The sequence below is a fragment of the Scomber scombrus genome, chromosome 5, assembly GCF_963691925.1.
Source record: "Scomber scombrus chromosome 5, fScoSco1.1, whole genome shotgun sequence".
Taxonomy (NCBI): Eukaryota; Metazoa; Chordata; class Actinopteri; order Scombriformes; family Scombridae; genus Scomber; species Scomber scombrus.
Window position 1 is genome coordinate 15999542 of NC_084974.1, and position 15718 is coordinate 16015259.

At 39.7% G+C, this 15718-nt stretch overlaps 4 protein-coding genes across 6 annotated transcripts; all 4 read right to left on the reverse strand.

The window, feature by feature from the left end:
* Positions 1–296: 296 nt before the first annotated feature.
* On the reverse strand, positions 297–3907 carry LOC133980362 (P2Y purinoceptor 13-like). 2 transcript variants are annotated; one of them, XM_062419065.1, is made up of 5 exons: positions 3659–3907; positions 3417–3451; positions 2413–2603; positions 1937–2326; positions 297–1300 (listed from the first exon to the last, which is right to left on the reverse strand). In XM_062419065.1, the coding sequence occupies exons 3-5, from the start codon at positions 2593–2595 to the stop codon at positions 827–829; spliced, it is 1047 nt and encodes a 348-aa protein (XP_062275049.1). In that variant the 5' UTR covers positions 2596–2603; positions 3417–3451; positions 3659–3907; the 3' UTR covers positions 297–826. The 2 variants fall into 2 exon arrangements, with proteins under 2 accessions (XP_062275049.1, XP_062275050.1); XM_062419066.1 differs by lacking the exon at positions 3659–3907 and having other exon boundaries at positions 3417–3573.
* A 1479-nt stretch (positions 3908–5386) lies between these two features.
* On the reverse strand, positions 5387–6597 carry LOC133980595 (P2Y purinoceptor 13-like). Its single transcript, XM_062419353.1, has 2 exons — positions 6555–6597; positions 5387–6399 (listed from the first exon to the last, which is right to left on the reverse strand). Exons 1-2 carry the CDS (start codon positions 6595–6597, stop codon positions 5387–5389), a joined length of 1056 nt encoding a protein of 351 aa, XP_062275337.1.
* Positions 6598–8774: 2177 nt separating this feature from the next.
* Positions 8775–9743, reverse strand: LOC133980597 (P2Y purinoceptor 13-like). The gene has a single exon (XM_062419355.1). It carries the CDS (start codon positions 9741–9743, stop codon positions 8775–8777), a length of 969 nt encoding a protein of 322 aa, XP_062275339.1.
* Positions 9744–12807: 3064 nt separating this feature from the next.
* Positions 12808–15189, reverse strand: p2ry12 (purinergic receptor P2Y12). Of its 2 annotated transcripts, none has more exons than XM_062419256.1 (3): positions 15080–15189; positions 14568–14831; positions 12808–14050 (listed from the first exon to the last, which is right to left on the reverse strand). In XM_062419256.1, exons 2-3 carry the CDS (start codon positions 14817–14819, stop codon positions 13205–13207), a joined length of 1098 nt encoding a protein of 365 aa, XP_062275240.1. In that variant the 5' UTR covers positions 14820–14831; positions 15080–15189; the 3' UTR covers positions 12808–13204. The 2 variants fall into 2 exon arrangements, with proteins under 2 accessions (XP_062275240.1, XP_062275239.1); XM_062419255.1 differs by having other exon boundaries at positions 15076–15189.
* Positions 15190–15718: the final 529 nt, after the last annotated feature.

Genomic DNA, 15718 nt, shown 5'->3' on the forward strand with positions numbered 1-15718 from the left:
CCCAGACTGCCTCAGCTCAGTCCAAGCTTCTGCCCCACTTTTCCAGCTATCAGTACTAGTTTCCCCTGGCCTGCTTTACTAAATATCTTGTCCTACCAAATCCAAAGCCTCTGTGTGTCTGCATTTGGGTTCATCTGCTCTGTCCCATGTAAAAGAAATGGCATTTGACTATACGCTTTAGACTCATCTCCAACCTGTTCACCTTAATTGTGACATATGTAATATGCTGTAGCATGTTCACTAAGAAGCTGTTCTCATCACAAAAACACTTAAAACACAATGATAAGCTCTATAACTTTAACAACATACAGTTACAGTAGGACATTTTTTTTATTATTATCTATTTATATTATACATATATTTGAGCTGTATTGTTAAATTATTATAAAATTGTTATAATTCAGTCCTTGGTCATGCTGTGTGTGGGGTGTAATCATTTGAGAATATGTCCTGTCAAGATGTTTGCCCCATAGCCAATGTTTTGCAAAGGGAAAGTGCAGTTTAAACAAGATTAGAGAGAAGGAAGTAGAAAAATGACAGTGAGCACAGTTAAGGAAATGTGTTGGATGAGTTAGCAAACATGCGCAAGTTTGGTTAGTACTATATCAGAAACGGAAGTCATTGCTGTAATGAAACTTCATGACCATTTGACTTTTTTCTGTGACGTAGCATTGTCCTATCAGCAGATTTTGATCATCTTGCAGTAATTTTGGAATATTTACATGCCCTGTCATCAAAACAATAGGCTATTGACAGGTCAAATTACACAATTGTTCATGTGCCTCGACAGTTACTAATCATGTCCCAGTGTACATTGTCCAGTGTGTCACTCTGGCATGCCATTGTATGACAGTCTTTTACTGTGGGGTATCTGTGACATCTCCAGCTGAGTTGATGTTGCCGTGAGAGAATCCATGGCACCTTTGTGGAGGGCTTTAGGGCCGAGTGCAGCTGTCAGTCTTTTCCTAAATACTTTGCACAGGAACACGTAGATGAGCGGGTCCAGACATACATTAGTAGCCGACAGCCACAGGGTGGTTTCCTTGGCAATGTAGAGTGCATTCTGTGCCTGGCAATGACTCGCCATGTTGCGGGTTTGGGTCAGAGTGTAGGGAACGCGGGCAAAGTGAAAGGGGGCGAAGCAGATGAAAAACACCCCCACCACCACGAAGACCTTTGCTTTTGTTTTGCGACTGGCGGCCTGAGATCTGCTCTTTGAGGCTTTGTAGGACTCATACACCTTCTTGCTGATGAACGTGTAGCAAACCACCATCAAGGCCAGGGTGCCCCAGAAAATCACCTGTAAGTAAAACATATCCACAAGACATCAAACAAAGCAGCACCCTCCCACAACGTTTCTCATGACTACTTCTGAATTATAGCTGAAATTCAAAAGTCAGATGTTATATCAATATTGTAATAATTATTTTAGGGAATCGTGCACACAGCAGATTTATAAGGGGAATTTTAAGCTTTTTGGTAAATTAGCTTATTTGCTTTCTTGTCAATAGGTGAAAAGATCAATACCACTGTCCGGCAGCTGGTTAACTTTTATCATAAAGACTAGATACAGGATTCATAAAGAGAACTAGATACAGAAACCAAAAAAGCCACTTCCTGAAAACTGCACGTTCCATCAACCCAATGCTCTCATGGAACATGCTCACTGGAAACTTCCAGTTTAGACCCCCAGCTAACTTGAATGTAGATAAAATGATTTCATCGTGCAGCTCTTCTAGACTTTTGAAATGTCAACAGACAGAATCGATCAAATTCAGACAGTGAAACAAGTTATTTGGCTAAAAAAATGTGTAAGTTATATTAGAAATATTAGATAAGAGTGGTATCAGTCCTCTCATCTAACTCTCAACAAAAATATATAAATAAATTAGTGCATTTTCAAAAATGTCCAACAATTCATTTATTTAATAGCTACCTGACAGAAGTAGTTGAATCCTTCATGCCAAAGCAGGCCAGCTTTGCTCTTCATGGAGCTGCACTTCAACCTTCCTCCAGAAATGCGTGGTGGCTGATCACTTAAAATGACGTTGGGTAGTGCTAAAGATAACATCACTGCCCAGACAGCTGCACTCAGCATCTGACCGACACGGACCCGCTGCAGGGCGCACTTTCCAAATGGCCTGACTATCTTCAGGTAGCGGTCCAGGCTGATGAGGCCCAGCAAGAGGATGCTGATGTACATGGTGATGTAGAAGAGAACTGCAGAGTACCGGCAGTGAAAGGCCCGTAGATGCCAGGAACCCACACCTGCATCACTCAAGATTCTCAGAGGGATGGTCAGAGTCATCAGCAAATCAGCCACCACCTGTTAAACGATCACACATTTTTCTTTCTATTTTGATGCTCTGCATCGACAACAAAATTCATGAATCAAAACCCTCTGTGTCTTACCACGTTCTTTAGAAAGACAACAAATGTCGAGGTGCTGGGGATGCTAAAGAAGATCCATGCAGCCAGGGAATTCAGTACAAGGGCAACTATAAAGAGTATGCTGTACAGACAGGGGAAAACCACAGCTGTCACACTGGTATCCCGCAGGCACTTGACAGAGGCGTTGGGCAGGCTGTTGTTCATCTTGCAGTCTTCATTGGACGTTAGAAAGGTTGAGAGAGAGTAGACATAATAAAATAACATTAATAATGATGAAATTGATACATATTATAGAGACAGTGTTCATATGAAGATATAAAGAAATTATAATGAAAGGCCACAAATATAAATTCTAATTACCTGTACATAGATATGTATGGAATGATTACATCTTTTCTGAATAACTATAGCTGACTTATTGTTTATTATTGACAAAGAGTTATTTATTTATTTATTTATGTACTTTATTTAGGTTAGTTTATTTGGTTTATTTAGTCTTAAGGGTTAGGTATTTCTCTGTCTTTAAATAAAGTAAATTAAAACCAAAAACATTCTAATAAGTAATTTGTTTTCTGCGCACTCTATATACAGTGTAACCCCTACACTCTACCACATTGAGAAAGGGACGAACCAAATAGCAGTAACTGCTTTCACAGCCAGCTCTTAGTGATGTGATGATTATTTGACCAGTTAAGTCTGTCAGTTGAGATATAGAGATATACTGGGTATGTAGTGTTGAAGACTGCCAAGCACTAGTGCATTTCTTTTATTCTATCTCAGTCACTAACATGCCACTGCAGAGTGTGTGGTCTTTACATTGAAAGCCTTAACAGCTCAGAATAACATTGAGGGCAGGAGCAGGTACTATGGCAACCAAGATATACAATAAAACGTTTGTCTGTGCACACTAATGTTAATTAGACCTGTTACAACAATTGTTGAGCAAATTATATGGTCTTTGTTCCAAGCATAGACAGCTATTTTACCAAGAATATGTACTTGTAAAGCTAATAACTGAGTCTTACCTTCTTGCGGTGTCCTTATCGTCTGTGACTATGGACTGTGGGAGCATGTGAAGAGCAAAGAATAAAGCAACAAAAAACCACAGTATTTCAAAATAAGGAACTACACGTTTCTGCTTGTCCTTTCTTAACCCCTGGACAAATATGTAACAAAAGAAAAAACAAAATTGAAAATCTCCAAAAACTCCAAGTGTTACTTTAGTTTTTCAACCAATTTAGAAATATCACAAAATACTTCTCCTGACCTAAGGAGGTTTCAGTCTTGGTCTTTCTCAGTATGTCTCTCTCCGTTCCTTTAAGTATGTGTGTTTGATGCTCTTACAATGGGTGGTCTCTGGAGCTACTGTGTGGCTGTCTTGTCACAATCCCAACGAGGTTGCCAGTCTTCCTCCGGGTAAAAGACCCTTTCCTTCCTTGCTTCCTGTCCCAATTGTCTGCAGAGAGGCTTGTTCTGCTCCGTGCCAATCCCTCTGCCTCCGTTCGCTTGCGTCAGTCTCTGTAGCTGCTGACAGGCGAACACCAAAGGCATGGACTCATTTCTCCACTCCACACTCCAGGTCTAGAGACCTTCTGCACCCCTCTGCTCCTCCCTCCATTCTGCAGCTTATTTACCCCACCTCTATCTCTCAGCCACCAGCGTGACTGTGGTTTTAGTGGGCATGAATGACGATGATGTACAGTATATGTATGTTATTCACATCTCACCGAATGTATTTTTTTTGTTCTTTTCAATTTTACCTTAAATGCACGCTAGACAGAAGAGTTATATTAGTTAACAAGTTTGTAACAAAATGTATTATTTATTATCTTCTTATTTGTTTTTCATATTTTTACTGAGACTAAATTTGTACTTTAAACTTTATTGTAAATTTTATAATCTTTAAGTTGTCAAGCACAACATTTCACAGAAATACAGTATAAATGAATGAATATTCTCTTCCCCTCGTATCTAATATCTTTGTTGTCTTAGAGTTTTATTCCCTTTCGTGCTTTCTTGATAAAAATAGTGCATTCTGAGAACACAACACGATTTCCTGTGTGACTTTATTTGGATCTGGACCAGGAATTTTTGACAGATGTGGAAAGAGTAGCTGAGAAATAACATGCATGTGTTTACTAGAGTGAACTTTCAATCTATGCGACAGTAACTTGTTGTAGTTGTTATGTTAAGTAGAATCTGTTTTACTGTAAATGGAACAGACACGTGTGGTTTCCAGAACATGCAAGGACTGTGTCTTCTGATAAATAAGCACAGTGTCACTCATCAGGTAACCACAAACAAAAAAAAACTCTTTTATCTAACTTTTTATTTTTATCACAGTGTACTAAAAGATATAAATGTCAGTCAAGTTTTCAGCCAGTTTTACAATACACGTTTTTTGTGTTACAATATATGTGATAGAAGAAAGATGAATAAACATACTTGTTCTTTTTTGCATGCATTATTTTCTTTGTAGTACAATGTTAAAAGCTGATGAGCATGTTGCAGTTGACTACCCTAGCTGGTGGTCACATTGCACATTTGCACAACCCCATTACGGATATGACACATTTTAAGTGTAACCACAAACTTGCCAAAGAGATGCAAATGTTAACTAGCTTTAACTAAACTTGTTTTGCATGGTAGTTTCATTTACAGTCTCTCCTCCTAGAACTCTATTGGCCTTCTGATTTTGAACTTCCAGTGCTACCATAAAACTGTTTTGTTGACATAAAAACAGCCTCATAACATCACCCACTTGTCTCATGTTTATCTCATTCATCCTTATTGTATTTCCTGTTTTCCTGGTTCTAAAGCCATTTAGACAAGACACAAAACAATGACTTCAACATGGGCTATAAAAAAATCAATTGCATAAATAGCAAAGTGTGAAAGCATTTGAAACAGTAACTTGGCTTTTAGTCTACAATCTTCAGGGACATCTGCGTTCAGTCCATGTAGCATACATTAAAGCTTTATTATGCACGACCTGTCAGAATCTACTCTGTGGTAAAGTGCCCTCTTCTTTGCCTGCTGAGGCTACTTTGAATAAGATGGATACATTTTTCATCAAAGAAATAAGCTTGTCCTCGAACTCTCGACACAAGAAGACATAGAGAAGTGGGTCAAGGCAGATGTTGGTGGTTGCAAGCCACAAGCTGAGTTCCTTAGCAAACTTGCCTATTAGGTAAGCGCAGCTAGCCTCAGAAGAATATTGGACTTGTTGGAAAGTGTACGGGATACGGACAATGTGGTATGGTCCAAATGACACAAAAAACACAATGACAACCAGGAAAACACGTAGTTTGATCTTCTTCTTTCCCTGGTTGTTATTGCTGCCAGACTTTCTGAAAGATTGGATAACCTTCTTTGCAATACAAATGTAGCAAACCACAATGACCACACTGACAAACCAGAATAAACTATTCAGATAAATTACTACATTGTGATGGAATTGAAGTCCAACCGGTCCTTTAAACCTCATGCAATTCTTGTTCTCTGTCAAATTAGCTACTGATTTGTTACTCAGAATTATATTAGGTAAAGCAGTGCCTCCAAACATGATCAACCAGACTGAGGCTGATATCAGTTTGCTTACGGTTAGATTCTGACCAAACTTGCTGCGGGGTGTCACGATCTTGAAGAAACGGTCCAGACCGATAAGGCCCAGCAAAGTGATACATGCGTACAGTGTACTGTAGAAAATGACACTGGAATAACGACATGAAAATTCAAATAACATGTTTGATGCACTCGACATGTCACTGGCGGCTTTGATTGGGATGATCAAGGTCATGATTAGATCAGCTGCCACTAGATTTTTCAGGTACACCACAAAGGTGGTGGTGGACTTGAGGTGCAGAGACACCCAAGCTGCCACGCCATTCAGCACTAAGGCTATGGGGAATGTTAACCAGTACAGAGCTGGGACAATGCTTGTGTTGTAAATAAAACTGGTACACCCCACATGATTGTGAGATGTCAGATCCGATGGCATCGCTGTACCTGAAAGAAAATTAAAGAGTTTAAAACAAATTTTAGCTGTTCAGCTATTGCCAAGAAACATGTTGTTGATGTAGACTATAAATGTTCAATATTATTTGGACAATTTTTGACTTTTAATAGTGACACTAAGATTAATCTTTGAGTTCTCCACTCACTCTCTTGGCCACTGTCAAAGGGAGGATCCATCCATTCACCCATTTTTGACCACCTATGCGAGTCCAGGTTGCACAGATAGTGGGCTAGACAAAGCAAAGGGAGCAGCTGATATAGTTTTTTCATTGTGTAATTGATTTGTTCTTATTCATATCTCATATCATCATTCAGAAAGTAATCAGTTCCTTTCCAGTTTTCAACCCTTTCCTCCCATTTTACAGTGTTTCTTTCTAGCTTATATCTTCTGTTACATACAGCACAGAGAAGGGTCTTTTCCATATTTACTGTGACAGGAAAAAAATACAAAAGAACATAAAGTAAATTAAGAAGTGCAGTTATATTTGAATAGACATATAGTTTTACTGAGGACAATTTATAGGTTTCTGTGTTCTGGAAGGCTTGTTCCCCCCTCTGCTAAACTTTGTAAGAGGTGCATGTGATTTGCCTGAAAGTAGATGAAAAAGTAACAAATTCAAACTGATTGAGCCCATGGAAATCTTACTGGGCATTAGTCAAAGAGTATTACTTTTCCAAGTTCAACAACATTGCCTTCCAGGATATTATCTGTTTTCCTTTTAGTCTACAGAAGACAAAAAAAGCTCACTTCAATTTGATCCAGTTTTCAATTTTATCCAGTCAATTTAAATTGAATCAGATGTGCCTGATTCAATTGAAATTGAACATATTTTCATTAATTATAGTCTATATTTTTTGTTTTGTTTTTGGTGTGACATCATTCAATTCTTTGCTTCAGTGCATTCATTAAAGGATGGGTTGACATTTATTTCATGGTAGTAAGAGACTAAATATTACCAAACAGCTTTTCCTTGCTGAAGTGTGGAGAAAGACTTGAAAACATGTGAACTTACCTTTTAAATGACTTCTTTAAAGAGAATTGATGTTAAAAGAATTAGTTGAATGTATATTTTTCTCGTCACAGATTAACCACTCTTATTTCAAATGCTAGAATTTAATAATGACTTACAGTTGATGACTTGAATCACTCTTCTTGAGCACAAAGTAGTCAGGTGGACCAGTGATGCACTGAGTGTTATAGAAACAATGTGGATTTACCTAACAAACAAATCAGCATTTCAGCTGTAATAAGGCTGGCAATTCATCACAACTTATGCAAAAATAGGAAAAACTTGCTATTTATCCAAAAGCAACACAGACGTCATACACCCTGGCCACAGTGGTAACACCACGTTGTAGAAGCTTCCTTGATTTGTATATGAACTATTCTGACAGCACCATTTCAATCAAACCAATTAAAAATCTTTAGTATATGTTTATAGAGAGTAGTTAAAGACAATGAAGTCATTTAATGAGGTGATGAAAAACTTAAGAAATTAATTCAGTTTAAAGAAACAGATTCTTGGCAACTGAGCAATGCTCTTTAGCAAGGATGCTATACTTTATTTCAGATCAAGATATAATAGGTCCAAAATTTATGGCTTTCAATTCTATTTTTCTTTCATGTAGTTGAATGTCCACTATTTTGTATTGATTGGTCAATAAAAGTAGTAATTATGAAGGGGATAACCTCTAAATTCCCCTATATTCTCCTAATTTCTTATTCTTCTCCTAAATTCTCCTAAAGTGTCCTCCTATATTGTTTTCATTATACTGTTAAAATTAAATCTCCTCCCTTATAAACCCATGGCAAAACAGAGTTATATCATTACTAATGGCTAATGAAGACTGTGACTGAGGAGGCTCCTCACAACAGAAAAAACTAAACATTAAGATGACTTCATAGTCAAATTTATTGGTATAGTTCTCACAGAAACACTTCAATGTGGAATTAAAACACTGAGTTGTTGAAAACTTGAAGGAAAAGAATGTACTTACATAAATATAAAAACACATACAGTACAAGGTGCATGCATAAAGTATACACTGCTCTGAGACATATTCACAGAGGTTTAAACATTGACACACAAAGCAAAATATATTTGAATAGACCATATATATAACAATCAAATTGAAATTTTATTCATCATACATTGTTGATCTAGTCTTAGTGGACCTTTCATCTAGATGCTAGTCCTCAATAGTTCACTAGAGGGCGGTACAATATAAAACATAAACATGAAACATTACTATTAGAATGCTTAATCACCTGGCCATAAAGTGAAACTACAATTTTTTGCCTCTAACTGCTGAAAAATGTTTTCATGTATTGATAACTAATTGTTAGCTTCTCTCTACTGTGAAGTCTACTCTTTTTCTCCTGAATATAACTCAACACCTCTAGCTTTCAACATATCAACCAGTTTGTCTTTGAACTCCCTGCACAGGTAAATGTAGAGAAGAGGATCCAGGCAGGCATTAGTAGTAGAGAGCCACAAAACAAAATTGTAAGCTGTCATCACCCATGTATCAGCACAGACATTAATGCCAAAGATTTCATAAAGTGTGAACCGAATGCGCATGATGTGGAGAGGCAGAAAGCACACGAAAAACACAAGTAGGATCAAGAAGACTCGCAGCTTAGTCTTTTTCTTTCCATTGTTGTTGTTGCTCCCGGAGTTTCTGAAGGACTGCAGGACTTTCAGGGTGATGCAGATGTAGCCAAACACAATCAGTAAGCTTACGAGCCAGAAAAGAATCTCCATAAATATAACCACAAACTTGTGAAGAGTCACACCAGCTGGACTTTTCAGGGACATACAGAAATCTCCTGTTTCATTAACAGGATCCTGGTTAGTTAGTATCATAGTTGGGATAGCTGTGCTACCAAATAACACAACCCAAACCAAGGTGGACATTGCAACACTGAAGGCCAGGCTTTGTCCTAACAACTTTCCACATGGCCTAACAATTTTGAAGAAGCGATCCAGACTGATGAGACCCATAAAGGTAATGCTTGTGTACAAACAGCAGTAGAAAATGACACTGGAGAAACGGCACGCAAACGCCTTTAACTGTAATGTGGCTCTGGGGTGCATGCTAGCTGCCATCAGCGGGCTTGTCAGTGTCATGAGCAGGTCAGTAGCCACCAGGTTTTTGAGATAAACTATGAAGGTGGAGGTGGACTGGAGGTGGACAGACACCCAGGCTGCTATGCCATTGAGCAGCAATGCAATGGGGAATGAGATGAAGAAGAGGTAGGTGACAGCCTCATTTACACTCACAAGTCTGAACTGGGCACAACCTGAAGAGAGGTGTGATGAGTTGTTGGACATCATCATAGAGTCTGGAATATAAAAACAAATACAGATCAAATAAAGATAGCAAACTAAGAGTTTTCAGCAGACTCTGTTTGAAAAAAAAATTGTTAACAAATGAAGCAGACAGGAGGCATTTAGGTTGTACCATAATGTGGGTGGCATTTCAATTGCAACTAGGTTGCACCATTTTGTGATGCAAGACAAAAATCATCTGAATTTGTCTGGTGACTGCTGCCTAGAACTGGTTTGAAACAGGGAACAACTGCTATTAATGTTTCCAACTTGCAAAGTTGAACCTGATTTGCATTTACCATTAGTTACAAGACATTTTCTACCATGATTTGTTTATGAATGCTCAACCAGAGCATTTGAATGTACGCTGAATGCTGAACCTGACACTTCCACTTTTGATACTGTGAGATGGAAGTTATGCAATTGCAAATTGTTTTCACCATAGTGAAGAACAAAAACTGGACTGGACTGTATTATTTCATCACATAGAGACATGTTATATACATTCTTATAAATAGAAACACATTTTAGGGACATCTTTCTGTCCTCTTTGTAATAGTTTTGGATTTAATAATAATCAATAACTGGATTCACCTCACCAGTATATTCACACTGAAATTATACACATTTATTGTTTATTTGTGCATTTAAGGGCCTTTGATTAACAGTGATCAAAGAAGAAGAAATACAGAGCAAGCTAAATTAAAGCTTCTGCGCAATAAGCTTTTATTGTAGGATTAATGACATTTTTTACAATTTATCCTCCAATCATCTCCACTGTTTTGTGTCTGGCTAACTTTGAAATATCTCTCCCACTGCACAGAAAGATCTTTGTTTTTTTGTGCTCTAAACCATTTCATTTTGAGAAAGGTTACTCAGGGTTGATTGTATTTTAACAGCAATGAATGTGCATAGATATACTGTTAACAAAACTATAAGCCACACTAAAATGTTCTTAAAATTATTTCATGTTCAGTCTAAATTAACCAATCTTTTTTCTATCCAACTTGTAAATGTAACATTTTCTTTTCCCAAAACAAATAAAGCTTAACATTCATCCACTCACCAAGAATGCTATCTCCTTACCTTTACACCATGCAGCTTGGGAGATAAACACATTAGAAGAAAAACTATTAAAGTGTGTCAGCCCTTTCAAACAGAGAGATGCAAATCCATGAACAGTGAGCTGCTCCAAAGGAGAGTGAGTTTCAAATAACATACAATGTGGTTGGCCATGTTTTTTTAGGGTACAGTGAAGCAATTTCTGTTTTTTAAATGTGCTTAGCTTGTCTTAACTTGTCAGAGAGATTACACGTTTTTGGAGTTTAATGCCACAGCATTAATGTGTGACAATATACAGAGGAATGGCATAAGATAAAGTACCACTTATATGTTTTGTGTGCTTTTTTCCTAATACTAATAATTGTTATTATATAATTATTCAGTGTAAGGACATAAATCAGTTTAAATTTGCGGAGAGATTTCAAAAGACATCAGTGTTTGTTCAATTTTATGTCGCAACTCAAGCTTAATTGTACAATAAATCTTTTGTTACTGAATTTCTGAAATGCTCACACATGACATCAGATTTGCCTGTATGGAGCAGGTAATGTGTATTGTTCTTGTACTGAGGTTTTACTATCCTAACGATCAATCATTGCATAACAACTAAACAACATAACCTTCATCCACATTTAATAATAACAGGGATTGTGAGTGTGAGTGTGTGGTAAGGTCTATTCGGGGGTACTGGAGAGGAGGGTCCGTCGGATAGTCGAATCTCGGATCCAGGAGGAGCAATGTGGTTTTCGTCCGGGTCGTGGAACTGTGGACCAGCTCTACACCCTCTGCAGGATCCTTGAGGGTGCATGGGAGTTTGCCCAACCAGTCCACATGTGCTTTGTGGACTTGGAAAAGGCATTCGACCATGTCCCCCGGGGGGTCCTGTGGGGGGTTCTCCGGGAGTACGGGGTATCGGCCCCCCTGATACAGGCCGTCCGTTCCCTGTACGACCGGTGTCAGAGCTTGGTCCGCATAGCTGGTAGTAAGTCGGACTCGTTTCCGGTGGGGGTTGGACTCCGCCAGGGCTGCCCTTTGTCACCGATCCTGTTCATAATTTTTATGGACAGGATTTCTAGGCACAGCCAGGGCGTTGAGGGGTTCCGGTTTGGTGACCTCAGGATTGGGTCACTGCTTTTTGCAGATGATGTGGTCCTGTTGGCTTCATCAGACCGTGACCTCCGACTCTCACTGGATCGGTTCGCCGCCGAGTGTGAAGCGGCCGGGATGAGAATCAGCACCTCCAAATCCGAGTCCATGGTCCTCAGCCGGAAAAGGGTGGAGTGCACCCTTCGGGTCGGGGATGAGATCCTGCCCCAAGTGGAGGAGTTCAAGTACCTCGGGATCTTGTTCACGAGTGAGGGAGGGATGGAGCGGGAGATCAACAGGCGGATCGGTGCAGCGTCTGCAGTAATGCGGGCTCTGCACAGATCCGTCGTGGTGAAGAGAGAGCTGAGCCGAAAGGCGAAGCTCTCGATTTACCAGTCGATCTTCGTTCCTACCCTCACCTATGGTCATGAGCTTTGGGTAGTGACCGAAAGAACGAGATCGCGGGTACAAGCGGCCGAAATGAGCTTCCTCCGTAGGGTGGCTGGGCTCTCCCTTAGAGATAGGGTGAGAAGCTTGGTCATCCGGGAGGAGCTCGGAGTAGACCCGCTGCTCCTCCGCGTTGAGAAGAGCCAGATGAGGTGGCTCGGGCATCTAGTTAGGATGCCTCCTGGACGCCTCCCGGGTGAGGTGTTCAGGGCACGTCCCACCGGTAGGAGACCCCGGGGAAGACCCAGGACACGCTGGAGAGACTATGTCTCTCGGCTGGCCAGGGAACGCCTCGGGATCCCCCGAGAAGAGCTGGACGAAGTGGCTGGGGAGAGGGAAGTCTGGGTTTCCCTGCTTAGGCTGCTGCCCCCGCGACCCGACCCCGGATAAGCGGAAAGAAGATGGATGGATGGATGGAGGGATTGTGAGATTGTTTTTGAGACCACATGAATTTTATGCAGATCAGCCATGTGTGAGGAATACTGAGGATGGTCTTGATATTAGATTTATTTTCACAGTGTAAACATCACATTACTTCTTTTCAAAATTATCAGGTTTTGGAAAAAATAGAAGGGAAACTTCATGTTGTTATCAACTGGAATAGAGTACAGAAAGAAAAACAACAAAAACCTGCTGTGTCTGCTCTACATTTGACACAAGAGAAAGGAAACATCAGCAAAACTATGTATTTCATTTTGACTGTTTTTTGGTAAAAATCACAAGTCACAGTTGATTAAAATGGCAGAAAATATATTAGCTGCAGTATGTCCTTTGATGTTCAGTCACAAAGCTGGATTTGGATGTGTCATATGCCATCAGAAGCTGCACATTCAGATACATTACTGAAGTTTTCATCATGTCCAGTGGCTCTATGTACAGTCCGAGGAGTCTCTCAAGGCAGTGCTGCCTGAGTCTGTGTCTGATCCTTTCCCTGTTAGCCAGCTACAGGTTCCAGGTGGCAGCTGCAGGGTCTTGAACAAGGTTGTCCTGAAGGACTTACAGAGAAAGAAGTAAATGAGGGGGTCCAGAAGAGAGTTAAGGGATGAGAGGAAGAGCGTACTTTCCTTCAACTGAAAGAAGAAAAGTTTGAGTTTACAGTCAAAGAGAAGGCCTCGGGTCTGGCTCATGGTGTACGGCACACGGGCAAAGTGAAACGGCACAAAGCACACAAAGAACACTGCCAGAACTAGAAATACGTTTGCACTCATTTTTCTTTTTGCCTGGTGGGGCTTCCGGGTTGTAGTCCTGCTTGGTGCTCTACATATAGTCCCTTCAGTGCTGTGAGACTTTGTGCGGGAGTAAGATTTATACAGCTCTTTGGTGATTAAGGTGTAACATATTATTACAGTCACCAGGTTGCCCCAGAAGATAACCTGGCAGACATGATTTACCACCTCATGCCAGTAGAGGCCAGCGGGTGTCTTCAGGTCACTGCACTTGAAGTATGGTGAAGTTGGAGTTTTATTTGTCAGGATCACATTGGGCAGACAGAGAAGCAGCAAAAAGATCCAGATGGCTCCAGAGAGGAGCTTCCTACGGGTCAACCTGGCCGTGTTTGTCCCCCTAAAGGGCATGAGGGTCTTTCTGCAGCGATCGATGCTGATGAGGCCAAAGAAGAGGATGCTGATGTACATGGTAAGGTAGAAGAGCACTGAGGAAACTCGACACACAAATATACGCAGACCAGTGGATGCCGTGTTGGAGTCTGATAACACCTGTAGATACACAGAATTGGGTATTTACAGTTTAATTTACAGTTTTAAACTTATTTCAAATTCATGCAATTTATTCTATCTACAGTTAACTGTAGTATAACTCATCAAAATCATTAATCAGAAAAACCTTTGTGTTGCCAGGTTGTTTATCCTCCTCCACTTGGTGTGTCTTTTGAGCTGCAGGGAGTCAATGACTTAATATTTAGGGTGCATCATTTAAGATAACTTACCAAATTTTGCAGATTTTTTTGCTGTTTATTGGAAAGTGGGAAACTCAGTATCCTTTATCAATGATAAACATGCGCAACTGGACAATTGATGTTTATTACCCATTTTCAATGACTTACACATTAGAAGAGATAATAATTGAATTACATGTATTAAACAAGAAAGATTTTTCACAATCTGGTAACCAAAGAGTTTTTCTTATTAATGGTCTATGGCTGATCCATAAAGTATTAATACAACCTTCATAAAGGGTGCTTTAAAAAAGAAAGTGGCATGAGTTTAGACAAACCTTAAAAGGGAATGTGAAAGTCATAATGACATCTGCAACCACAATATTCTTCAGGTATATAATGAAGTGAGACCGTGAGGGGATGCGTAAAAACACCCAAACTGCCAGGCCATTGAGAGACAACCCCACCAGGAAGAGGAAGGAGTAGAGAACGGGAAAAACCACCGTCTTCAAAATGTTGTCACGGGAACAAGTGCTGTTGGAGTGGCTGTGATTGCCAGGGAACAGGGGGAAAGTTGCATTTCTGTCCATGGAGATAGTCTTCTAAAAAATACAAGATAAATATGCTCTCCATGAGTTCTCAAAACTTTTCGGGGGAAAAGTAAATAATGTTTATAATGACTAATACAGAAGCTGCAACATTATATCTAAACCGTTACAATAAAAAGAAATACAATATAACACCAATTTTGCATGGGTTCATAATTTTAAAAACATTCAACATGAACTTTTGTTGTTATTGAATAATACATTTCAACATTGGTAAGTACAGAAAACTTTAACTGACCTGCCTTTTAGTTCAGCCCCAGAACGATCACTCCTTGGTCCCAGTGGAGGTCTTATTGAGTTTGTGGTCCTTCTGTCGTGTGTATACTGCAGAAATGTGCTGTGACACACACCATGTGAGAGATCCAGACAGTTTCATTGTTGCAAAGTGTGCAGCGTGTCTGTGTGTGTGTGTGTGTGTGTGGGTGTGCGTGCGTGCGTGTGTAGGCTTGTGATGCGTAACACACAGGAAGACTTTCGCTTGGTCTTCTCCTTTCTGTTTCCTGACATGAGGAAAGGCTGCAGACTACAGACTCTAGATCTATTTTAACATGCTTGAAGACTCTACACAAGCAAAAGACAGCTAAAAACAGCTTGAGTGCACACTAAAAAACTTCATCATCACTCAATCAGGTTATTGTCATATTAAGAACCCTATATTTGCAGTCTTTCAATCAGCTTTTCTGCTGCACTCTCAAATATGGAGAAGCAGTTTGTATTTTAGGATCATATAAATATATGACTCCTATTTGCTCTTTTGAAATGTGAATGTGCTTCCTCTTGTTTGGATTATTGTGTAATCTTTGCTACTTCTGCATTTTTTCACGTCATGGCCAAGCTGAACTTTTACTTATGATTTTTTCTTTGAATAAATAAATTCCTAC

Excerpts from the sequence above, each read along its gene's own strand:
- LOC133980362 (XM_062419065.1), bottom strand. The coding sequence starts at position 2,595 with ATGAACAACAGCCTGCCCAACGCCTCTGTCAAGTGCCTGCGGGATACC. Across the intron at positions 2,327-2,412 it reads TTGTCTTTCTAAAGAACGTG|GTGGTGGCTGATTTGCTGAT; the intron begins GTAAGACACAGA and ends ATCGTTTAACAG. Across the intron at positions 1,301-1,936 it reads GATTCAACTACTTCTGTCAG|GTGATTTTCTGGGGCACCCT; the intron begins GTAGCTATTAAA and ends TTTTACTTACAG.
- LOC133980595 (XM_062419353.1), bottom strand. The coding sequence starts at position 6,597 with ATGGGTGAATGGATGGATCCTCCCTTTGACAGTGGCCAAGAGA. Across the intron at positions 6,400-6,554 it reads CTTTGACAGTGGCCAAGAGA|GTACAGCGATGCCATCGGAT; the intron begins GTGAGTGGAGAA and ends ATTTTCTTTCAG.
- LOC133980597 (XM_062419355.1), bottom strand. The coding sequence starts at position 9,743 with ATGTCCAACAACTCATCACACCTCTCTTCAGGTTGTGCCCAGTTCAGA.
- p2ry12 (XM_062419256.1), bottom strand. The coding sequence starts at position 14,819 with ATGGACAGAAATGCAACTTTCCCCCTGTTCCCTGGCAATCACAGCCAC. Across the intron at positions 14,051-14,567 it reads CTTTCACATTCCCTTTTAAG|GTGTTATCAGACTCCAACAC; the intron begins GTTTGTCTAAAC and ends GTGTATCTACAG.